The sequence below is a fragment of the Megalops cyprinoides genome, chromosome 21 (assembly GCF_013368585.1).
Source record: "Megalops cyprinoides isolate fMegCyp1 chromosome 21, fMegCyp1.pri, whole genome shotgun sequence".
Lineage (NCBI taxonomy): Eukaryota > Metazoa > Chordata > Actinopteri > Elopiformes > Megalopidae > Megalops > Megalops cyprinoides.
In genome coordinates, this window is record NC_050603.1 from 26084283 (window position 1) to 26110498 (window position 26216).

General features: G+C 38.4%; 1 protein-coding gene across 2 annotated transcripts in view; it reads left to right on the top strand.

Moving 5' to 3' along the window:
• Positions 1 to 26216, top strand: part of csmd3b (CUB and Sushi multiple domains 3b) — a 523594-nt gene that overhangs the window by 248206 nt on the left and 249172 nt on the right. Inside the window, exon 7 of one of the 2 annotated variants that reach the window (XM_036516253.1) lies at positions 10010 to 10087. The exons of the other annotated variant lie outside the window; for it this stretch is intronic. Within the exon in view, the coding sequence (XP_036372146.1) occupies positions 10010 to 10087 (78 nt within the window). The remainder of the gene's footprint in view (positions 1 to 10009; positions 10088 to 26216) is intronic. 2 annotated transcript variants of the gene reach the window in all.

Genomic DNA, 26216 nt, shown 5'->3' on the forward strand with positions numbered 1-26216 from the left:
TCTGTCAACATCTCATTGAGGGCATGTTCATTTTCCTATTCATTTTGTGTTCAATAGAGGTATTCATTTATTATGTTATTTACATTCATTCACCTAGAGAATAGTTATAAATAAGAATATATAAACACGTAAATATTTTTATTAGATTTATATGTTATTATCACACAGTTAGTGAGCTCAGCTTTTCTCTGGTAAACAGCATTCATTTGTTACAGTAATATATTAAAGACATGTAGGGGGTTATACTTTACCCATAGCCACGCACATGGTTAAAATAAGACAGCTAAATCTGTGCCTTCACATCAGGTAGGTTTTTCATAGCCACCACTGGAAAGTTTTAATCAAAGTGTTGAGGCCAGTTAGTCTGACATCCTTACACACCTATGTATAAAAATTTGTAGAGAGAAAAAGAGAGAGAGAGAGAATAAAACTGCTAGAAGAATTACAAGTAGGTCTATACTGTATTTGAACATACATATATACACAAATTATCATTATGTTAAATTAATTTCCTAACAATCAGTTAACAAAACTTGAAAAACTAATTTTGATCACTTGATTTTTTTTTTTGTAACACATCATAAATGGTGCAAATATTTGTGGATTTCCAAATAAGGATGTGACCATGTCCCAGAGGAGGGGAAAAGAATCCCTTGATCAGCTGGGCTGCTGAGGGCTGGAATGCCAAAGCTCAGAGTCGCCAGACGCTTTGGCTTTCACTGATCAACAATATCATATCTGTATTCAGACAGGTCTCCTTTCTGATCGTAAACAGCCAGAGCAGCTATTTTCCTGGCAAATAAATTAATCTGTGTCATACATATGCAGTGGAATGAATTAAGACACTGATAGAATAGGGCTGTATAGCACTAGAACAGAACATTATTACACCACAGTACGCGGTAGCTTCAAACAATATGTTGTATGAAATGAATGCTATTTCCACTCGTACCACTTACAGCGCAGCTATGTAGGATTTGAGTGGGCCTAAACATTATCATAGCCTATTCAAAATTAAATGCACGGGTGTTGTTATTAACTCAAAACCAGGACATTTCATGCTACAGTTCCACTGTGCAAATGTAGCACAGTGTAAACAGCGAAAAGTACTACAAGTTTGATTTCTATTTAATTTCTATTTAATTTCTTCCAGTTAAAAAGAAATTGCTGCGCACGTTTGTGCTGCTGGACTTACATTGGCAGATCTCACAGTATAAACTGGTTACAGAGTGAAGGGAGAAATTTCAGATTTGCGCATCTGTGTTGCATTCAGCTGCATCTTCTGAACTTCCATTCTGTCGATTCCATGCCAGTCTTGGTTCTGGGTTGAGCGCAGAGCACTAGCACATTATTACTAGGCTAACTGAGTTGAGCAAATGTGCGAGTCCCCAATGTCCAGGGCAGCATTCATGCCTGGCTCACTCGCGGCAGAGTCATGTGTGTCCGGCACGGTTTTCTCCAGTGAAGGGTCATACAAATGGTTCCTAAAGGAGCAACATGGAGCCAGTGACGCGAGGAAGGTTAAACAGGAGAAGTGAAATATGACTGTATTGCTTTTTCCCCTGATAACAAACGGGCCCCGGAATATCGGACCGATTCAGGACTCTAAATAATCTGCCACACCGGACACAAGACAATTACAGTAATCTATCCCTGACACGATGGAAACGAGGATAAGATGCCAGGGACTGCTGTCGAGGCGATAAGGAAGCAATTTAACAATGTTCTGAAGATGTTACAAAGATTATCTGAGCGATAATGACATGTGTGAAATGGAAGGTCAGATTGAAGGAAAAAAATGACACTTCGAGTTTTGACTGCTATTTAAAAACATATGTGTCCTTTGATATGGTAACCAGCCTCCAGGGTTCAAACAGTGCTGACCCCGTGTATGCACTTATTGATTATCTGAAAACCTTTGGAGTGCATGTGTGGTTTAAGAAAGCAATACCGTTAAGATTCTGTGAGCACATCGGCAATCCAGAATGCAGATTGTAGTCTGCGTCTAAACTGGATTTCCCTGATGATAACATCAACATATTAAGCAGACTATGCAAAAAAGGAAATAATTTTTGTCACAGAACAGACATGATTGAATGTCTTTTTATCCTCGCTGACAAGCACCATCCACAATAACCGAGCCCACACGTAAGATATTTGACTTACATACCTGGATGATGCAAATGCACTGCACTCCAAAAATGAGTCATACAGAGGCAAATATCCTGTGAATGTCGCACTTAAATTAGTGATGAGTTATTTGTTTGATCGCATTTTCAAATGTGACCCATCACTGCAGACATTTAGTTTTGAAACTACTGTATGCTTGTACGTGAAAAGCTGTAGAAAAGATGAATACAAAAAGTACCTTTATTCCCAGCTAAAAAGCATCACACATCTCTGAACAGTAATATCTGAGAATAATATTAGGTCAATGCATCTGTTTCTTCATGTTTATGTAATTATGATCTATAAATTCTATAAATGAATGCCATCCTAGAGTTTAAACATTCACACCCTTACACAAGTACACACCTCAATGCACACCAACTAGAAATAGAGGATAGGCTACCGATTTCTAACCTTTAAGTTCATAATTGTGCAACATTGCATCTGATTCTATTTTTTCATTATGATAGTTTACCAATTTAAGAGAAACCATTAACCACATGTAACATTTCATTGCCTTGGTGTATGTCACTAAAAAAAAAAAAATTTTAGCAAGGAGACTGGATTGCGTTTGACAATGAAGTAGAAATCAGGAACTGGGTTTAAACCATGTTCCCATTCCCATTTCATTTGAAGCACATGAAGCTAAAGCAATCACTTTATAAGCAACTGTGTCAGTATCAGTCAGTAATGGGTGAGGTGGTTATGAATTTGTTGCATGAAGCTTTGAATGACCTGCTATTCAAGCAGTCAATCATTTGCAATCTGAAAGGTTTCTCTAAACCCCTCAAGGGTGTGGCTCTGCAGGAATAGGTGTGAACACCAATCATGTAGGAGTATTTAGTGCTTACTGCTGAATGATCTCCTGTTCTGCCAAACTGAATATGAATGAAAATTCATTTCCTTAAAGCAAGTTGACCCGATAATGTACCAATGTGCACCAATACACCAACGTGCCACTGCAGAGTCCAGAAAAAAGAAACAATTTTGTAATAGTACTGGCATAGTTATGTCAAATCATAAATGTTGTAAATGTGGATTACAGTGTTTTGTGTAGCTTGATTCATGTTGCTGCAGTACTTGAGAGTGGGGACATTTGCTGATTTTTAATTATGACTCATTTTTATTCATATATTTTGTCCAAAACAAAACACTGAGTGTGGCAGTGTGGCGTAGTGGATATGGAACTGCACTTATAATGAAAAGGATTAATTTAGTCCCAGGGCTGCTTCAGCAATTATTCACTTGTTCAAACGGCTAAAAAATGCGTCAATATAAAACAAATTCACTGATGCTAGCTTCCAACAGAACAGTTCCAACAGTTTTTTGGATTACAGGATATCTAGCTTGTGTTCTCGTTTTGATTCTTTACATTAATGCCAGCTTTAACAGTCAGACATGGTGCCTTTCAGACTTAAATGGTGGTCAGTAGGGATGTACCCGAATCCGAATACGTTATTTGGGAAAGCACAAATAACGCGATGGAAACACATATTTCTACCCGACGTTGCTCGTTATTATTCGGGGAAAAAAGCCATGATTGACATGTCTGTGCGTCAACCATTATGTTTCTTCAAATAGATTCATATCATTGTGGATGGCCACAGGATAAAAATGCCCATTCTGTTTGCAACATAGGACTTTGATTTCACTAACTATTCGTTTCATGTACTACACATTATTGAAAAGTGATCGCTATATTCTTTAGTCGCCCCCACCGAGTCAGGTACGGGAGCTAGCTAGACAAAAGCTTGGTGTGGCAGCTGGATTACCCCCGCATCAAAATGAAGCTTAGAACCTGTAGTTTTTAGCTGTGTGTGTTAATTTCCTCCATTTAAAAAACCCAGTCGAAAGTCATTTCATTTACTACACGTTATTGAAAAGTGATCGCTATATTCTGTAGTAGCCCACACTGAGTCAGCGCAAAGCAGGCAGCAGCTGAGAGCTGACCGTTCCCGTCTATCTCTCAGGGAAACACTCGCATCGAGGAGGAGGCGTCATGTGCGGGAGCTAGTGAGACAAAAGCCTGGTGTAGCAGCTGGATTTCTTTCAAACCCCCGCAACCTATACATCAAAATGAAGCTTCGAACCTGTAGCTTTTAGCTGTATGTGTTAATTTCCTCCATTTAAAAAACCCAGTCAATATTGGAAAAAAAACGACGAAAAATACATTTGTCCATTTTAACGTGATTTCCGACATAAACCACGCCCACTTCCGGTCTACTATCCGAATACAGATACAGAGACAGATCATTTTGTTGGTTGAACAGATACAGATATAGATACAGATACAGATAATGACGTCTATGTACACCTCTAGTGGTCAGGCAGTAGTTTTCAGTGGAGAGCTTAAAACGCAGGCACTGGGACAGCCACTAAAGTGAAGGAATACAGCATATTGGCAGGCAGTGGTTAGGTTATCATCTCTGAATCTGTGAGGGAGATGAAAAAGGGCTCATAATCAGAGACAAAGAGACAGCAAGATCAAAGAACTGCATGGATTTGATTAGGACGGGGGTACTGTTGATAGTTACCATAGTAACCTCATAGCTGTGCTCAGTTGTGTGCTAGCTAGTTAATGATTTTTGGGCCTAGTCGATTCTCACTCCTTGATTTTTTTTTTTTATTCCTCTCGTCAGTCAACCTGCATCATTCTATTTAGAGGTCTTCATGGCTTCAGATAATTCAGCCCTCCAGAATGAACAATGAGTAAGCCCAAGGACTACTCCCATTCAAAGATGTGCTCAGAGGATGGAAAGAAATGTTCATTCTTAGTTTCTGAATGGCAGAGGTAATCAATAGTGCATTCAAGTGCCATTAAATGATGCATATATGCATCACTCGGGTTTCAACGGTTCAGGACAGCAAGATAAAGAAAAAGTAACAAGGAATGCACAGACCATTTTCAACATCTTCAAGTAGTACAAGCCACAGACTAACAAGTGCCCAGATGGGATCGATCGGGACAGATTTATTAGAGTCGATATCAACCACAAACTGGATGTAAAACCACAAAAAACTATTTATAATATTATAATAATTATATAATATAATATTTATTTATTAAAAATAAACAAGACATGCAAACAACAGAAGCATGGTGAAGTAACGTACCTATTTACACTAGAGGTGTTAAGTGATGCGTGGTGAAGCGACCCCTTTTATACTGGTGGTGTAACTGAGCATGGATTAGCAGCTCCTACAAGTGATTGGAACACTGGAGACTTTTTTTTTACATATGTATATATGCTGGCGTCTCATTTTGTCTCCAAGAAGAATGCCTCTGCCATCACAAGTGAGGGGTGGTCCTTCGATAAACTTGGTGACTTCATCCACCACTACCTCTCCTGCTGCTTCAATCACGCTACCACAGCAGTGTCCCATGAGCTGAATGACAACAGTGCCTCTGCCTCTGTGCCAGCAAAATTTACCATCTGTTGGCAAGGTGTTCCAGGTGAACATCTACAGTCCTGTGAACTCACAGACAACATTTAGCCTCCCATCCATCAATTAGCTGTGGGCAGTGAGATTTTGTAGTTCCCATCTACTCCTGTGTCCAATGGTGTAGCCCTATAGTACTCCAGCAGGATCCAAAGCACAGTAAGTTTGGTGTTTTTGATACACTCACCCCCTGACTTTTTGAAAGGCAGTTTGAAATGAACTTGTAGCTGCAGAATATTCTTAGTGATGGATGCATCAGGTGATGACCCCACCATCTTGAGCTGTTTCCTCTGGTGTCACAATCCTGCTTAAGGATGCACTGGGAACTCACCTGCTTTAGAAATGTGGTTTGAGAAACTGTTTGAGGCAGACATCCTTTGGCTCCAAATCATATTTTGCAGCATCATGAACATGTGTTTGTTGATCATTTTCAAAGGCCACTACAATCTAATGCAGATGGCTGTCCCTGAAATGATGTGCCATGCCATTTAACTGATGTACTCTAGACCCCCTCCCGTGATTGTACTCCTAGAATTTTAGTAGGCTATCAGCAGCCAATCTTTAAAAGCTAAGTCAATCAGAGAGCAGGAGGGTAAAACCTGATTATTTGAGTTACTGTGTGAAGCAAACACTGCCAGAGGAGGTGCAGGCAGCACTTCCACTATTCCTCCAAAATGAGCAGAAGCAAACTTTCAGTCCTCAAAAATCATGAAGCCGGGTTATATGGAGACACTTGCATGGAAACATGAGCAGGTGCTTCAATATTTTATAACTGTTAACTATATTTTAATTTAGAATGATTTTAAATAATAAGATTTAATGAAAGCAGCTCATTTCTAAAAGACCACTTTTTTCCCTTTTCCATATTGCCATTCTAGGTTTGTTTTTTAGTTTTTCACTTTTTTATTTAGCCAGAATTGTACAAATGACAGCATAAAGCTGCTTCACTCTCTCCAGGAGTGTTTTTTATTTTCGTCCACCAGTGGAGACTCAGATTGTTTTCAGGAGGGCTGTTGATCCTGTGTGCACAAGTGCATCTTATAGCTTTACACTCGCAATTTGTGATTGTGTACCTAGCTATGCATGAGCAAGGTGAGTAACTGCTGATGCTCATTAGAGATGGTATAATGTCTACTTTTAGTAGCTAAGTTTATTTCACCATTAAATCACATAAGTACACATTTATAAGATTAAATAGTTATTTACAGAACCATCATGAACATACAGCATGGCTATTTTAATCTGTAATCAAGTTTTTTTTGTATCTTCTGAACAAAACTGTTGACACAAATAACTAGAGTATTGCATCCTCTACTATTACTAAATAATAATAATAATAATACAAAAGATCAAGCAGAAGATGGTATGATGGTGTTGAGATGTCCACTGGGGAGGCACCATGAAGTTATAGCTTGTTTGGTACATGTGAACTGGCAGTAGGCAAAAATAAGCCTAGTGTCTAGAAGAATACACTAAACTTTGCAACATGCTGTCACAATGCTGTCACAAATCTGACAAATTCTCAGTGTAGATGTAGCAGAGCTGAAGTGATTAGCTCGTGTGAGTCCTGCGTAAAGCCTTAGGTAGCGGGTAGCAGGTAGCCGAGTGGTTGTAGCGGCTACGTCACTCCCCCTGAGACCTGGTTAAGTAGCGTTGTCGCCGACAGGCTAACGGCAATTTGCCTTTAGCTCAACTGGCAACGACGCTGGCTTTAAGGGGTTGGCAGCGAGCAGTAAGAACCTCGGTTCGAAACTCGCTCGCTCGCCGACCCACGTAACATCACATTAAATCTAATACACAACGCAGTAAGATACCACCCGTTACATTGGTGCCATGACTCGGATCACTGGCTAAAGCACAGCTTGGCCGCCAGTGGTCGCTGAGGAGTCAGAGGAGGTCAAAGGGGGGTGAGTGTAGCAGAGCTGAAGTGATTAGCTCGTGTGAGTCCTGCGTAAAGCCTTAGGTAGCGGGTAGCAGGTAGCCGAGTGGTTGTAGCGGCTACGTCACTCCCCCTGAGACCTGGTTAAGTAGCGTTGTCGCCGACAGGCTAACGGCAATTTGCCTTTAGCTCAACTGGCAACGACGCTGGCTGTAAGGGGTTGGCAGCGAGCAGTAAGAACCTCGGTTCGAAACTCGCTCGCTCACCGACCCACGTAACATCATATTAAAACACAACGCAAGAGACCACCCGTTACATAGACACAGTTCATCATGGATCAGTAGCCCTATAGAAGATGGAGGTCCAGGAGGCATGTGGAAACATGTCTCCCTAGTCTCTCCATCATACATAATGCACACTCCTGCCATGTGGCTCAGAAAGTCGAGGCTACCTTATGAACCTGCTTTGACTGTTGTACTTGAGCCATGGGAGTACTAGTCAAGATACTGCAGCTTCCAGCTTCTACAGACAGCGTGGATACAATTTGAAGCACTGCCATCCTGCTGAGAAAAAAAAAATCAAAAGAAAAAAAAATCCATAGATCATTTCTAAAAACATCATATCTACCTACAACCGAATACATTGTTTCTTAAATGGGCCTCCATCAAATTTTAAACACTAAGGATACTTTTTGAACCTTTAATCCTTGTTCAGGGTTTTCTAGCTTTCCTCTCATAAACTCTGCCTTGTATAAGATACCTCAGGGAATCAGACAGCAGCTCATGTAGCACAGAAAACAAGGTTGCTGAAATGGCAAGTGGAGGTGTACTGTACTCTGTAAAATGATCTTGTTACCCAATTTTTGTACTTGAAATGCTGGTTGAGCAAGACTGTGATGTAATATTCCATGCAATGTGCTTGACATGAATTTCAGTATGAAGGTTGATAACTGAGCCTATTTTAATAAAAAGAATGCCTAGTAAAAAATAAACCAAGCCTAGAGTGTCTGTCTTTCTAAAATGGTGACATCTTTTTGCGATTCTTCACAGAAGTGGGTGGTGGAGTGGTAACCATCCCAATAAACACTTATCACAGTACAATATCTTAAAGAAAAGTAAGGGTGGGCAAACATTCAGTTTTCATCCGTCTTCATCTTTATGTTCAGGAAGGTGCGAAGATAATGTATTAGTCCATTTGGGCAAAATGGGTTTTCCCCTATACCATTATCAGAAAAAGAAAGTAGTAGTAAGGAATACAATTATGGCAACTGCATTTTGCATTATGCAGAGAATTGGCATTTTATGCCTGTCATGTTCCCTGGCTTTAACGTTTCTGCTTCCATCAAAACTATATTTTCAGAGTGTGAGAAGGAAGCTGAACGTTTTACTATGATAAGTTCACAGGACCTCTGTGACATTGGACAGCTGCAGCTCTCAAGTTGTTTCCTGCTTCTGAGAGTGGGGGGTGAGACTGATGATGGGGGCGTGGTTAGGGGAGGGCTTGAAGGCTGCAGCACCAGGACCCCAGAAGAGGCTTCAGACCAAAAAACCCTCTAAGTTTTAGATTCATGAGTTCCTGCCATCTCCATGTCATATAGAATATGAAGCCTTGGGTGTCCCCTGGTGAAACTGTGCCTTAAAGGATGTGCTGAGAACAGAAAAGCAATTTGAGGTGTTTTTATTTTTTGACATTGTTTCTGTTTATGCTTTTTGTTGATTTATTTTTATTTTTTGTATATTTATTTGTTTGTTTACTGGATACCATGCACCATCTCAAAAATAAAGAGAAAAGAAGTAAAACACAAAGGAAAACATTGCTGGTGATGTTTTCAGGCATTTTGAATGTGGTCATGTATGTAACACCATTATTATTATCATTATTATTATTATTATTATTATTATTATTGTTATTATGCCTGTCATTAATTTCACAGGGCTTCTGTTTGGCTGAGGTGTGGTATTTTGTGACTCCAGCTCTTACAGTAGCCCAGAGCTACAGAGTAATTGTCCAGTCCTCCACCCTTAAACAGCTCAGTACCCAGTGGAGCAGTGTGTGTCTGTGCTCTTTACTACTACATAACAAATCGGCCACTCTGTGACTAAAATCCTTTGCAAGCTTTGCACCCTGAAGACTCTGCAGAGAGTCCAGGTTAAGGTTTATCTATATCAAACAGTCATTCTGAAACCCCATTAATTTCAACACTGGGGCATGAACAGAAGCCCTGTGTGCTACCACTATATTAATATACACACACACACACACACACACACACACACACACACATATATATATATATATATATATATATATATATATATATATATATTCTTTTCCCCATTTCAACGTGCCTGTTTCTATGCATATGCATACATTTTTGTTTTGATGCTAAACTATATTATTATTATTATTATTATTATTATTATTATTATCCATATGCTTGATGATGATTTCTTTTCTATGCAAATTGTTTATTTAAAAACTGTTTCACCTGATTTCATGTTTTTGTTTTTCCTTAACTAGTGAAAAGGTCCATAGATTTTAAATCTAGAGGAGTAAAATTATTCCCAGGCAAAGACAACAGCAACAAGGTTTCTCTCTGTGAGTCTACCCTTTGTTACTTTTTATGGTAAATCTGTGATTTTCCGTGCTGTTTGTGCCGTGTATGTGTGTCACCTTCAGTTATAATTAATTTTGCCATTATTTTATTTGGACATTGTAAGCTGCTGATGTTGTTTGCATGTTTCGTCCCTACCATTCCCAGCTAATGGCATCTCTCTAAACCAATACCAACAGATGTCAATGGGCTAATGCCAATGCAAAACACTGACTTTTCTGAAAGGATTGGATTAATATAAATATGGGTGCTTTATCAAAACTCTAGCATAATTACCATTTGGATATTGGCTTTGTCGCTTTTACATGGTAGCACTTTCCTAGGTGGGCTGAGAGCTGGTAATTCCATGCAGACCATTAAGTAAAGGAGGATGCAGACAATGAATAAAAGAAAATAAGACTTCTAGCTGCAGAAGTGCATCACCACTACATCTCTGGTATGCTCAAATCTAACCCCTGAAAAATGCAATTACAAAGAAAATGAATATTTTTTATAATGAACTGGAAACTGTTCTCTGAGCCTTTAATAAAAAAAAATAAATTCTTGGAGAGCTGCAAGTATAGCCTTTCAGGTATGAAATACTACACTGATGAGATGTGCTGTAGTCAGGTTCACTACTGACTCAGGAACTGAAATTCCATATTCATTTAATAACATATTTGTGTCCAAAGCACTTCACATTTCCCAGTGTGCCTGGACTTAAGATGAACTCCAAACCACAGCTCCAAGCTCCACACCCACCAGAGCAAAAAAAAAAAAAAACAAAGTCAAAAGGATTAAAAAAATAAAACTGCAGAAGACAGCTGGCTTCTTTATGAACTCTGAAAATGAACTAGAGGCTTCTCCATGGAATGTGAGTGAGTATCTCAAGGCTGGCCCCTGCCTACTCTACATTGGGGGCTACAAGGGCCACTCTGCACAAGCAAAATGCACAGTGTGCCCCTTTTAGTATTCCCTGACATTTGGCCATGCACCACAAAGGATTAATTTAAAGACTACATGAGTGCAGGTTTTTCCAGGCTGAAAATGCTTTCTGTCATTTCTACACATAACAGAATCTCCCGCACTGAGAAGCGTGATTAATCCATTAATATTAGCTCTACTCCACCTGTCTCAAATGACCAGTGATATGCATAGGCATGGGCAAAGATTATGCTTATCTGCAAATTGATGTCATAAAGAGATGAAGTTAATCTTTGGGTCAGCTGGTTCATTTTTGACACCAGTTGCTTCAAAAATTAATTCACATAAATATAATTAGACAGACTAAAAACACGAATTTGCAGGAAATGAAATGCATAGTAGTACATGAGTTGAGACATTCCAAACTATCAGCAGAATGGATAGTATTTCAGTTACTGGATGGCATTGTTTTTGTGTTTGAGAATGACTTTATTGTCAGTTTCAGCCACCACCATCTCAGTTACAAATATTTACACATCTTCAGTGTATTTTGCAAGTCTGAGGAGAAAGTGCAGAACTGAATCTTGTCCTGAATGTCAGGCTGTAATTCTTGCATTTCCCTAATGTCAGCATTTTCACTCAGTAAATACAGCATATAGACAGGGACTGTCTGAAGCACACATCATCCCAAACATCATTTTAATTGGAGCCATTCATAAGCAAGCAAAAAATGTTTGACAAGTTTGAAGTGGTCGTGCTTCCCCTCAACTCTTAATGCTGTAAAAAATAATAAATCCAGCCAATGTTTCCTCAGCAAGTAAGTACATCTAAATTTCATTGTGTGATTTAATATTTCTACATTTCTAAAAACTGTCTCTACAACTGTGAAGTTTAAAGTAATGGTCTGCAAGGAATAATATTTTGCTTTTCAAATAAAATGCTAATAGTGCTAATTGACCCGAACCTACCTGGACTATCCTACACTTCTCCAGAATGTGTGCATGCACTTGCATGTTTGTCTGTTTGTTTGTTTACATATTCCACATTGCTGCATTTGCATATCTAATTGCTGCATGATGGCGCGCACCAGGCACCATGCACTGAGAGATAGCATGAATGACCAATTCATTATTTTGGACAAATGGATTCACCTGGATTAACTTTGATGATTTTTATGCAATTTTCAAACATGATGAGCCTGAATTCACCACAAAGGAATAATACAGTTCTTCACTGAGTCATTTATCTCTTTTTGTCAACATATTGTATACTAAGAAAAAGAAAACCACTTGCCTAAATTTGTATAAACTACAGCTAAGACTTTGGGATTGTAAAACGTCACCTTTTTGTTGATTGCATGTCGATTTGTTTCTGAATACACACAATACCTCAAGTCTATTCTTTCTTGTACTTCCAAGGCAAGATGCATGGAATCTGCATCACAAGAGAAGCCGCATTCTGTCTTACAACAGCCATTAATAAATGAAAACAAATATTGGTGACATTTCCTATCTTGTACAGCTCTGCCATGCTGTACTTATCATTGCTAGTTATAAATGTTACATCAATAGCTGTGTTTTCAGGCACTTGACAAGGTTAAGACTAGCACTTATTAGGGGGGACTTACAACAGTCTGCAGTTTTTGGGAAGGCTAGAGAGAGCATTAGGCTTCATATTGGATTTAGTTATTCCAGAGGGGCATAAACACCACCTGCTCAATTGGAAGAAGGCCTTGGTGAGGTGCATGAAGGCAAGCATCCTTCAAAAAGAGAAGTAGCAGCTCCAACACTTCTGGCCGTGTGGGTTGAGGAAGTGAAAAGTTCTCCCTGCAAGGCACGGAAGCAAAGTGTGGCACATGCCGGTATGAGCAGAGACAACTCAAGGTGACACTCTCTGGCTCTGAGTTGCAGGTGTACTGCCTCTCCTGAAAACGCTCTGGATTGTTTTAGTATTAATTTTGGAAAGCATGAAGGTGAAGAGGTCTTCGAGAAGAGCATTTAAGACCCAGTTATCTTCTCTCTTCCTATATGCAGCCTTGATGTAGTTCATTATCAGGAGGCAGAGGAATAGAGACTGAAGCATCAGTGTGAAAAGGGGACCTTATTTCCCTCCCAAATCCATTTTCTAGTAGTAGTTCCTCTGAAACTTCATTTTCCCTGAGCTCCCTCTCTCAGAATGACCAAACCAAGCAGGAGGCAAAGGCAGCAGGGTTTGATGACATAGCAGTGTTTACAGTCAGTCTTTAAAGACTTAGTCTTAAATATATAGTACTGAGCAGAGTATTTAAAGACTCCACTGTGCAGTTGAAAACAGCATTCCTCTTTTGTATGATTATTGCTTTATAAGCGACAACGTACTCTGTGACAAATACATTCAATGTCATCAAAGTTAAGTATATGAACAATTGTGCCATGACCACACAGCTTCAAAGAAAATGAAGTTCCAGTCCCTAATCATACATAAAGATACATTAAACATAATTAAGATGGTAAACAATGCCTGTGAGTGACAGATGACCATCCCATTGCCCAAATTTGATGATGAGTCCTCACAGTCTGTTTAATATGATTCCTTAATCCAAATAAAAATGAAGGGTAGTGTAGGGGGTAGTGAAGGGTAGTTCCCTTGGGGAAGCTGTCATCATTTTTGAAACTCATTGCGGTAATGCGTCAGCACCCTAGACCACATCTGCATCCTGATTTAAGAATGAGGTAACCTCATTACAAATGACCAAGCATGGGCCGTTACATTGTACATATAATATTTCCAATTGCTTTTTCACTTGGAGGCAGAAAAATCCAAGAGTATTGTTAGTGTTGGTTTTAGTACACTTCTTAAATTTTTACTTTATTATACACTTTTAGAATTTACAAATAGTGTTCTCAGAAACCATCTCTAAGCTCCCAGGCTTTTTAGTCAGAAAGCCTGCCCACTGTGCAAGCATTCAGGATAATTTCCTACTTCATGCACGACAGTCAATTTGAGGATGTAGAAATTATAACTTCAAAGTAAATAGCACTGTCAAAACCATTCTCAAGGTGAGTGTTCTCTAGATTTAATGAACTATAAGTGCCTCCACTTTTTGTTTTGGTTTTGGTGGTCTCCTCCTCCTTCACTGGCTCTCTCTGTGAGTGTGTGCATGTGTGTGTGTGTACACATATATATACATACAAGCACACACACGCACACACAGATACTCTATGATAATTCCTGAATATATAAATGTAACTCTGAATATATAAATTCAATTCCTCAATATATAAATATAACTCAGAATGTATAAATGTAATTCTGAATATATAAATACAATTCCTGAATATATAATTGTAATTATGTAATTATGTGAATATATAAAAATTAGTTTATACTCAGGCATTTCACAAGACAGTTGTTTTTCTTTTTTGAATAATTTCCTTTTTTTTTTCTTCATAGGCTACTGAGTGAGCAAAACAAATTTAACATTAGCATCAGTAAAATTTTACAGTACAATCAAAGATAATCAAATTATTCAAAAAAGAAAAATGACTGTCTTGTGAAATGCCTGAGTATATATTCGGGAATTGAATTTATATATTCAGACTTACATTTATATATTCAGGAATTATATTTATATATTTCCTGTTTGGCCCCTCGTATATTTATATATTTCCTGTTTGGGCCCTCATATATATATATGAATCTGGACTGATTACTAATCATCTAAAACAAATGTGTTATTAAATATGAATACCCAGTAAGGTAGAAACGCAGTTGTTAATACTCATACATACGAATAATTAATCATATACTGAAAAAAGCATAATTAACATTCTTTGCAAGAGGCTGTTGGCTAGTATGACAGGTAACACATCTGTGTTGTTGATGACCAATTAATTGAGGATTTATCTTGTGTTCAGTACAAAAGCTGGACCAAGCAGATGGCTTGATCTCTGTTCAAAGTCTTGCCAACGTTAAATGCATAACTATGCATAAGCATGTCACATACTGTATGGTCACATATATTCCCTTCTCTTTCTTAGGAACTGAGATATCCTGTCATCAATAATTATTACTTATTAACTTATTACTCTTTACTCTTTCTATTAATCAGTCTCTATGATAATATATATATAAGGGCGCATGAAGCTCACACACTATTCCCAAGTAATTAATTGAAATAGTGGCTGTAATGTTGGATCACTCCTGAGGCTCCATCTGCATCAGTTCCTTGTCTTAGTCTGAGTGGTTAATCACCTTTATGACCAAAGATCATGTTCTCCATGACCTCATAACCAGACCTCTCATTGTTGGCGATAGAGTATTTATGACAAGCAAGAGAGTAATGTATGTGTTTTTGTAATGGGCCTTCCTGTCTCTAGCCCTGTTTCCCTAGGATCCAGTGATGCAACACTTTAGCTACTGCTTTCACATTGTCGGAATGTTTCTAACCTGAAGACAGTTCAGTCTTACTTCACATGCACTCAACACTGTGTGTTTTATTTCCTCTCCCTGTCCCTTTTAGCTGAATATTCATGAGGGCTTTCTGCTTGTAAGGAACAGTGATGGAACAGTTTGTCAATGATGACTGGGAGATCTTTGAATGAAACAAACAAATAATTTCTCCACCAGTTCCTCAGATGCCCTGAGAGTCCCTTTGCTGCCCCATTACCCAGACTCCAACATTACTCACAGTCTGTGCTCCTCTAGTGAGGAGTCTAGGGGCTCCTTTTCCTTCCTCAGTTCCAATGCGTGTTAAGTGTATGACATCCTCCAGGTATTTGTGGAGCGAGTCTATGACATCCTCCATTGTTTTTGTAGAGAGGTTGAAAGACTAATTTTTTTCTCAACATATGCAGCTCCCCAAGATATTATTTATCAAATACTCTAATCTGTGCCCAATCTCTAGATAAGATAGGATAGGTAGTTAAGATGTTTCTTTAACATTTCTTTAATACCCCCCATATTTCCACAATATTGGCCCCCGGGAGTTAGAGAGTTGCTTGAGTTTAGCATCAGAAACAGTCGAGAAGACAGTTCATGCTAGTGTTCACAAAAACATTGGCGGACCAATGCCTGGACATCTGAGACAAGATGTCACTGTCCACTTGAGGCTGCATCTCCCCTCATGGAGATCATGTCCTATGAACATCTTGAAGAATGAGGATCGATCCACATCTCGCAACAGTTCATGTTACCAAAACATTTTGGCTGATGAGGCTGTTTCCTGTGAGAGGGACTTCCCAGGATCACATGTGGTTATAGATTGTTTTATCGAATGTCGAATCATAGAGCCAGGTCCTGCTGTTGTGTGATCTTTGGTGAAACATTGCAATAGGGCACAACATTTCGTCCTGATGGGGGCTACATGGGGGCTTTGGCTGTCTACCCCTTCACTAGCTCAGCATGCACCCCTCTCCCGGTTAGTTGATGCATAGCCTTGTAGGGGATCTGTAGATAAACACAAGAGTTAATCAAATGTTTCTAATTATGCAAGAGCTCCTGAATAATAGACCTGGCCCTATGTTGTGACATTGGTAAGAAGCTATAATATAATCCTCACAGTTCTAAATGTCAGTTGCTCCTTTTTTCACTTCTAAATTCTTAAATCACAAAGAACTCATACGTCTGATTTGTGAGGAAAAAAAAAACTTTACCACAGTTTAAAACAAAGAATGTTTCTAATGCACCAAGTAAGCCTTTATACACAATATACTCTAAATCCCATTCTGCCCTGCGGGAAATCTATAGTCTGTGCCATGTGTAGATATTAGCATGGTGATGAGATTGCTTCACAATTACTCCAACAGTTGTCTTGCCCGGGAATCTCAAGAGACAGATGTGAGGTGTTTTGCAGGATTCTAATGTCAATTTATTTTCAAAATGAAAGTTGTGTGAACAGCTATTAGAGGACATCAGGTAACTGTCACACAGTGTAAGAAGATGAACAAGTGATAACTTTCTCAGTTTTGTAGGCTAAAAATGAGAATGATGCAGTACTGAATATGAGCAGTAATCTTGCATCTCTGTCCTAATTTCATCTGAAAATGAACTTGAACTGACTGCTTACGCTGCTCTGAAGTTATTGAATCTTCTTAGCAGTTCAAAAAAGGCTGAGGATGGTTACATTGACTGATATAAGGCTTTTACACTTGAAAATGAGTATTCCTGATAAAGTATCCCAGTATTTTAGTATTGCAAGAATCCAACACATTTGATGTTTCAGAATTAAAGACATCTGTTATCCAAACATTTCTGACCTCAAATCATCCCTGTGTGATTTACAATATCTTCTAGTTAATGGATTTGCTTTGGCTTTTAATGTGTCAGTCATTCATGGGTTGAGTAAAATCTGCTGACACATTTAAATTGATTACATATTGAATGAACAGATCTCAGAGCAGTAACTAGCTTGTCACAAGCTTGAATGGATCACACTAGAGGATGATACCATCCAAAATGCACCTACAAAATAAGAAAGGAATTTCTGGAAGTAAATCAGAAATCTTATTTTTAACTCATATTACTGTCTCTTCAAAAACAGCATGGAAAACCAGAGTGAGTGCACAGTAATTATAGAGTAAGTGGTAAAAATGTTCAGATGTAAGTGGTACAAATGTTCTCATGTCTTCTGAGTTGAAAGACTTAGGCATACTTAAAAGAGGTTTAACCTTCAAGCCATGTTAAAGACATAATAGCTTCACCATGAATAAAATACATATTATGATGGTGCATCTTCTTATTATTTTTTTTCTTTCTTGCATATTGTAATACATGTGCAAAATGTGTGCTGTTCCTAGGAGGGTAATCTTCTGTTCTTCTATACCTTTTTACAAGTCTTACAGCTCCTATAACCACTAGTATAATCTCTGTGGACATTCTTCACATCCTTTTGATCTCAATCTCAAAATCCTTGTTCTTAGTTTCTCAGTTAGCTTGATAGGTGTGTTTCATTCTGATGGTACAGCTACATCAATATACATTTTCTTTCACTGTTCATAGAGATGTCTGGTGTGTTTGCACTTATCTGTCAGTCAGTATGAATTGGCATATCCCATAAAATTGTAACTCCATTAGATTCAGTCACAGTATTGGGTTGGTGTTGGTACCACTTGTCTGTTGTTTCAATATTGTATTCCTTGCAGATCTTCCAGTGCAGATACGTTGCCGTTTTGTTGTGTCCAGAAATATAATAAAGTTTTTGCCCATTCTGGACAGCCTGAGATAATGTGACTGATGGTTTCCTCACATTTACCACAGATCATACATAACACATTATTATTATTATTATTATTATTATTATTATTATTATTATTATTATCACCATGAGAAAGGATTATGAAAAATTCTGTCTCTGAAATGTTTTGATACTGGTATGCTGTCAGTATCCAGTAGTCAGTTGTCAGTCAGTCAGAAGGCATTTGTAAGAGCATGAAGTCAAGGCAATAGTGCTTTTGCTCTTACCCTTGCAAACTCTCAGCTGATTTCTTTACAGTTTGAAGAGTATAGTTATGGTTTCATTAGCTGTAGAAGTAGTGTTGCGTGTTTATGTCCATGACTGTGTGAATATTGTCCAGTTTTGACAATTGGCATTAACTTCCTGAATAAAATGGCTCTTATTATTTCCACATTGTCCTGCATGTAATGAGCGTAGCCCAGGGGGAAGTACAAGCTGTGAGTGTATCATATAGGTCAATATGACATTGCTTAGTGGCTCTATCCATGACCCTTTAAACACAGGAAGGGCATGCTTCTAGTACACTGCATTTAGCAGATATTGAGCTGAGAATTGATCATCACTATTTATAATTATCTTGAGGACTGTTGATGACTTCTTTGACAGTATTTATGCATGAAATTTCATGCTAATTACTGAAGCACCAATCATGTGAAATACATTGAGGAATAAAGTGTGCAGTGAAGTGCCTGGGAGTATTCAGCTTAGTATATGAATGCCACTTGATATGGCAAAAAAGTTAGTTTCTTGATTTTATGGTGGTAGAACTACTTTTGTTGCCTGTTTTATTTAATGTGGTTAGTCGGTTGAATTCTGTTTTGGTCTTCTGTGTGGCTCCACTCCAACAGTTGATGACCTGTTTTGGAGGTGAATCTTAAATTTGGTGTATGATGGTCTTGCCCATATGTAGTATGTGTATTTCCACCTCATCCAATAATGTTCACGCTGCACTTCTAGCAGTCGATCAACAAGTGGCAGGTAGCACACTGATCTGAGAAGAGCTGACATGTGCCCTGATGTGGTAGCACCCGGATGTGGCTTATGGATAAAACTCATACTGCTTATTTAATTCTTTAAAAAATCCCAGCTGAGCAAAATGTACTTGTGGGACACATGGTCCATGAGCCACACATTTGCCTGCTGGTCTATTCCAGTAGGTGTTGTTCTATGTTTGAAGAATTTAGCTACTGATTTAGCAACTATTTTTTAGCAAGTATGAGCAAAATGTGGTCTAAAATGTAAACATCATAAACATTAATTTTACACATTCATTTGGAACTCCACTTTCAAGAATCAAGCACTTAAAAGACTCAAATCTGGACAGATGTGATTCTCATGAGTGGATTGCACTGTATGTGATTATGAGACTGCCCTGTCGAAGGTTTTTCTCCCTTTTTTTCTCCCAGTTGTTGCAATAAAATAAGCTCCAAACAAACAGTTTTTTTTTGTTTTTTTTTCTTGGCATAGTTAGCCCTTACCCATATTGAGTATAGGGCCTATTATCATTGCAGAGAGAGACATTCTGATGGAGTAACTAGCAATTGAACAGGAAAGAAAGAGCTCTCCGTCCCAAGATGGCCTGGTGCACTTTGGAGTGGGTCAGCCCTTTGCTAAACGAAACTGGAAAAAAGAGTTTGTTCAGTAACTTGATTGAATTCATATGCTTGATGAATGAAACGACACAGGGTGTTCATTTTTCTCATCAGTACCCTATTGATAGAACCCTGTACAGTGATGCTGTACTTTTCATGTAGTGGACAATTCACTTGAATTCATAAACCTATGCAGGGAACAGAACCTTGAACCCTGCTGTGCATATTGTCAGAATAATTACATAATCAGATTGCACATCAGTAGTCAGTGTGTCATTTGCTGTGATGACTGTGCCCTCCATAATTTGCCTTTATGTGTTTGCATGGGGTTGTTTTTCCAGTCATTAGCCTACCAGTCCAAAAAGCTCTGTGGCTGTACCATTTAGTTTATATATAGGATGCTTAATGTGACGTAATATTGATATGCAAATTAAAATATAGCTCACTTGGCACAGTGGTTGCACACAGCAGGGAGAATATACAATGATGTGGGAGAAAAGCACTTTCCTATTATGTATAATCTGCCTAATCCTCAGATATTGCAGGTTGATTTGCAGTATGATATGAGGACATTTACTTTTAATATCAGCTGGTGCAGTCACTTGTTTTTCTGTTGTTTCTATATGTCTGTCTGTATGTATGACAACTATTCTGTTTTCAAACGTGTATACAGTATATTGCCATATTGTTAAATAGCCCACTTTTTGATTTGTTTTTTTGGAACTTTATAGTACTTCCAAGTCCATGCAGGCTTGAGTCTTGTGCAACACTTGCTGTAACATATGGGTTATCTGTAGCAATGAAAGTGAGAGGGGATTTTTTGTATTATATGTACTGATTTTTGCTGTGGTGTTTATGTACTGTTTGGTTGAAGTGACAAATACGTGCTATGACACATCCATAACAATCTCACTACTGTATTTAATATTCAATATTTAAAACAGTGATGTGAGCTGGAGAAGTTTAATACAATCATATAGCCAGGGTCAACCATTTTTCTCATGATTTTATTTAATGCTGTTCTTACAATGCAACAAACAAGCATGTATACTTCAAACCCTTCAATGTTATGTACATGTACAAAATTATAGGATTTCTTTTGATGGCGTGACGTATCATAGCTACCCATAATCACAGATAACAAAGCTGTTGATAGCTTACTTGTAAGGGCTCAGGCAGGGACTCAGTCGCAGACCAAGAAAGCTTCAGGTTGCAGGCGGGATTATAAATGACGGCAGGAAAGTTGCGAAACAAAAGCAGGCAGGGTCGAAAACCAGAAGGCAGTCCGTGGACAAAAACAGGGTCGAATAACAGAGGCAGGCAGGGTCAGGAACCAGGCAGGCAAACGATCAGGCAAAGGGACAAAACGGCAGGCAGAAAACGAAGACGAAGGGCAGGCAGAGTCAGGCACGGAGAATACGGAAATCCAAAAAAACTGCGGGAACGAAACAGGTACGAAAACGCTGAGACGAACTGGCAAACAAGACAGGAACAAGCAGGGTAGAAATAGGGCTGGGCTGATGAGGAGATGAGATGCAGGTGGGCAGGCAGGCAGGTGAAGGTAATGGGGCAATCAGGTGGGCGGGGACCAGGCGGGGAGCGGGGCGGGGCTGGAACACAAGGAAAAGCAAAAAGCACATGGACAGGGAAAAACAAAAACACCACAGCTAGGGGGGCGGAGCCCTGACATTACTAGTCTTTTCAAAAGGATTTAATATTCATCTGTACAAACAGCTATTGCATAGATTCAGCTGCCTTCTACTGTACCATGAACACAATGTAGGAATTTCTCTATAGCACACACACATGTGCATACACATGCACGCACAAATACACACACACATGCACAGACTGGCACCTTTCAGACAGCTAATGTCACATCCTCCAGATTGCTTGCATAAGTAATGAGTACATTTGTATGTCACTCAATAGATTCCCATTTTCCACAGACTTGTCTGGTTAGTCCTTAACATGAGCTTCACCTGCGGTTAATCTATAACTGGACATAGGGTCAGGACCTTGACTTCTAAGACAAGTCTCAAGCATTGGGGAGTGTGAGAGAGTCCAATTTTCAGTTTCTTCTTTAGTCAGGGATAAATGGACTGTTATTAAGCTCTGAAATTTCCTAAACATTAAACTTGAATTAAGCAAATCTGTAAAAAGATTGTACACAGTCAAATGATGATTGGAATTATTTGGGTTGTTGGATGCAGTAGAGCCTCTTGCTACCAGATGGTTCCGTAGAACAGCTGGTTTGGATAATGGTCAGTTGTGAGCAGAAAAAAATGTTGAACATTACACACTAGTCAACATATCTGGGAAGAGTAAGTTCAACAGCCTTTACTTAGTTTGTCCAATGGGAAGGTGTTCAGCAACTGTTGTTTACAAATATTTCTTAAATGGTTAGCTAGAGAATATGTCAAATAAATCCCCTTTGTATTCTGATGGTCTGTGTATCATTGGGAGGCAGATATTCATTAATATACTGTGGGAGAGGACATTCAATCAATCACTTGTGTCAACACAGTGTGATTGACTACTGTTGTCAATGGCAAAATTACTTGGTAGTTATTCTGTATGAAGCACAGTTATGAAGCACTTATTTTATTCATGTGTCTGTTGCCATAGAAGATAGTTTTAGTATGATAGTTTGAATAATAAGGTTAAAGTAGAAACTATTGTGAATATCCACATGCTAGATACAAAGTGCACATCCACATACATAGAGAGGGAGAGACAGACCATGGCAGTAATGTGGAACACACAGTAAAACACAGTGAAAAGTGGCTCATTAATATGGCTGAGTACAAAAAGAAATATTAATCATCAATTAATTATATAATTATAATTAATTATATATCAATTAATTATATAATTATAATAATTATCATGATTCATTTGGTAACTGTAATGTCAAGTATGTTTATAATTGGATAGAACAGTTTGACCTGACGTCTCTCATTGTAATTACCACTCACCAAAGTATCCACCATTAAAAGCAATCAGACAACCTCAAAATGAAGGAATATAATGGATTTATTTGACTTTTTTTTTCTAAATAAAGCACTTAGCATTTTGCTGTTGAAAACTGTTAAAACATTAAAATAATTGAACATTATGTCTGTCTCCATAAGTTGGTACAACAACAAGTGACATTTTAAAATATTTACATGTTAAAAGCGAAAATATGGGGATGAAATGACTGCACAGGCATCTATGGAATCATTACAGTCAATCATTGCAATCATCCTACACAATAAAATAAATCTTTTATCATTGGAAACATTTTCGCATATGTAATGGGTTTTCAAAGTAATATTAGACAATGATCTTGTATACATATAAAGCAAGTCACCTGAGCTTGCTACATCATTCCTACAGTTCTTGCATCCTAATTCTGGTACAGAGTGTCCTCAGAGCCTTTGATTGCATACCATGGTTACAAGAACAGCAGAAGATACAGGCCCACAGATGAGACATTCTCTTGCTGTATAGGTTTTATTGAAAAAAAGTTTAGGGTTTTCATTGAATTTCATTAACATTTTTATTAAGTTTTTTCATTGAGGCAGAGGAGACTTACAGCTCCATTTATCCATCTGACACACATTCATCAGATGCAGTTCATGTATCTGACATTCCTGACTACTATGTTGTTTGAAATTCTACGCCAGCTTAAGACAGACAGGTTCTGGACTGAGATGGACATTGCAACCTATGGCAAAACAAGATCAATTTCTGTGAGCAGGTTGGCAAATTGCAGTAACCAGCCAAAGATGTGTTCTTTCCAAATCATTTAAGCCAGAACATCTTCATTCTCTTTGGATACAGCTTTGCAGATTTAGGCAAGATGAGAATGCAACAGGATATGTAGCTGTGGAGCGATATGGATCTTCAGACTAGTGGTCCCCAGTGATTAATATCTTGATTCTCATTACAGCTTCCATTCCAAAAGTACAAGATTACCAGAGCGATATATTGTTAAAAATCTGTGTATAAATTAAACAGCCAATCACTGAATCCCTAGCCCCAACCATACAAATCCATACATAATGGCAATAGTTAGATTTCAGGTAGAAAGTGATGGGGAGAATTGTGAGAATCTCAGGTGCCTGAAAGTAGAGTCATGATAATCCACGCAGTCAACTAGTTTATGTGCCCTGCTTAAACATGTTTATAGCTATTAGTGTGTACATCTGGAGTTTTTCAACAATTTTCTGACCTAAAACCTTATGAAAAACAAACCAGGAATATGATATATCAGTTTTACTTGGATTCATTTTGTTTGCGCAGATTAGCTCATGATACTGCTAGAGGCGTGCGCTTTTCAGCATTGTCCCTGTTAATTGTTTGCCTATTTTTGAAGCTTTTTTCAACTGCAATTTCCCATTGCTCTACACTTTTAATTCAGCAGGACTTTACAATGAGGAGCCCTTATTTCATTTTAGCTTTGTTGCAGTCTAGCTAATTCTTGCGTTGCTCTGTAAACAACTCCATTGCAATTGGAGTAAAGCAATTGCTAATAAAATGGTTTTAGTTTGAAACCTTTTTATACTCTCTGCTCCATGTCTAATTGAGATGAGGCAAGCAAAGGCCCCCCCTCTGACTTAAAAGCTGGCTAAGGTCCATGTTTATCTTATCTCTACAATGCCTTTTCAGTAAGTGCCTTGTTTAGCCTTATTTACCACAAAGCATTTATCAAGATGTACTGTAGCTAGCCTGACGAAACTGTACCAGCAACACCACTTTAAGAGCTGATTTTGGCACCCCAAGGAAAATGGAAAAAGTTGGTGTTTCACCCATGTAAAAATTTTCCAACCAAGCAGAAGCAGAATAATTTTGAGTTTACTTGTTGGAGCCACATACATTTAATCACATGTAGGTATACATGAAATAGCACTTACTGTAATAATCCTCAGGCCCATCATGCCTCATGAAGTATTTTAATGATTGTTATTATTTTACTGCTATTGGCCAATTGCATTAAAACATATGTATGCTGTGACAAACTCTCCTCTAATGTATGTGATGGATCATATGCACTTATTCAGTGCTAATAAGAAGCACAGATGTGTGTGTGTCAGTTGGTCATTTGAAAGACAAGGCAGTTTTATGAGAACATAAAGCCCAGGGTAATGATTTGATTGTTCTGAGCATTTACAAAACATCTTTTAAAGACCTACGTGACGTGTGTGTGTGTGTGTGTGTGTGTGTGTGTGTGTGTGTCAGAGGGGGGGAGCGGTGTCTGCCTGTTCCTGATGTGTCCAACCACACAATTTCCCTCAGGTACATATTCAATTTCAAAGGTTCCAGAGACCTTGGAATTAATTTCAATCTCCTATTAAATGCATACCGTAATTACAGCTTTGTTATTTTAAGAAAACATCTGTAGATGTCCAATATAAGCACCTCTTTAGTAAATGTGTAAATATTGGTAAGCTAGGTAAATATTTCTCTCTGCTCCAGTGATCTATTTATTTTACAAATAGATATTTACGAGACAGGTTTTATGTTGCATGTCTCTCCCCCATAGCTATGCAGTCTAGCCTGTGTTAGCCTCCACACTAGTTGCCTTAATATTCTTGTAGGTGCTGAAATTTTCAAAATTGCCCTTTCGGCTATTCTGTGGAACATATTCATCAACAGCTTTGAGTTGTACAACACAGCTACCGAGCTGAAACATCCCTGTTGTTACATTTCTGTCTGTCCTGGCATATTTTGGTATCATGAGCACAGAGGCACTCTGTAGCCTTTACTGCCTGTGACATGTTTGTGTGAGCCTGCAAGTGAGTATGTTTATGAGAGAGAATCTATGTGTGTGTGTGTGTGTGTGTATGTGTGTGTGTGTGTGTGTGTGTGTGTGTGTGTGTGTGCGTGTGTGTGTGTGTGTTTGTGTGTTTGTGTGTGCAGGTTGTTTTTGTTGTTCTCTGTTCTGTCCCTGCCTTATTTAGATAATTTTCAGGTTGCGCATAGTTTCTCCTGTATTGTGACCTGCAGCTCGTCTGCACTGTAAGCACGTCTTGTCAGCTGTCAGATACAATGACATGCATTTCGGAAAGAGCACATTTCAGGGCAGTGCAAAGCAGCTGCTGAAAGCTTTAATCATCCTGTCTATTCCCTGACATTTAAGTCTACTTTGATCACCATTGAAGGGCATTGTTTGTTTTTAGTATTTTATTTTTCAAAGTTGCTATATCTATTTTTAAATTTACCTGCATTATACCCTGTGATACAGCCTATTATATGATTTTTTTTTCTCTCTTTGCTGTTTAGTTATAAAATATATTTAGAAGCAGGTCTATTTAGAAATTGTAATGTGGTTATGGAGGCACAGGCACATTGGATCATTTTTCTTCTTGTTAACAGGATATATTGAATGGCATAGTTCATACCTTTAATTCCTAATGT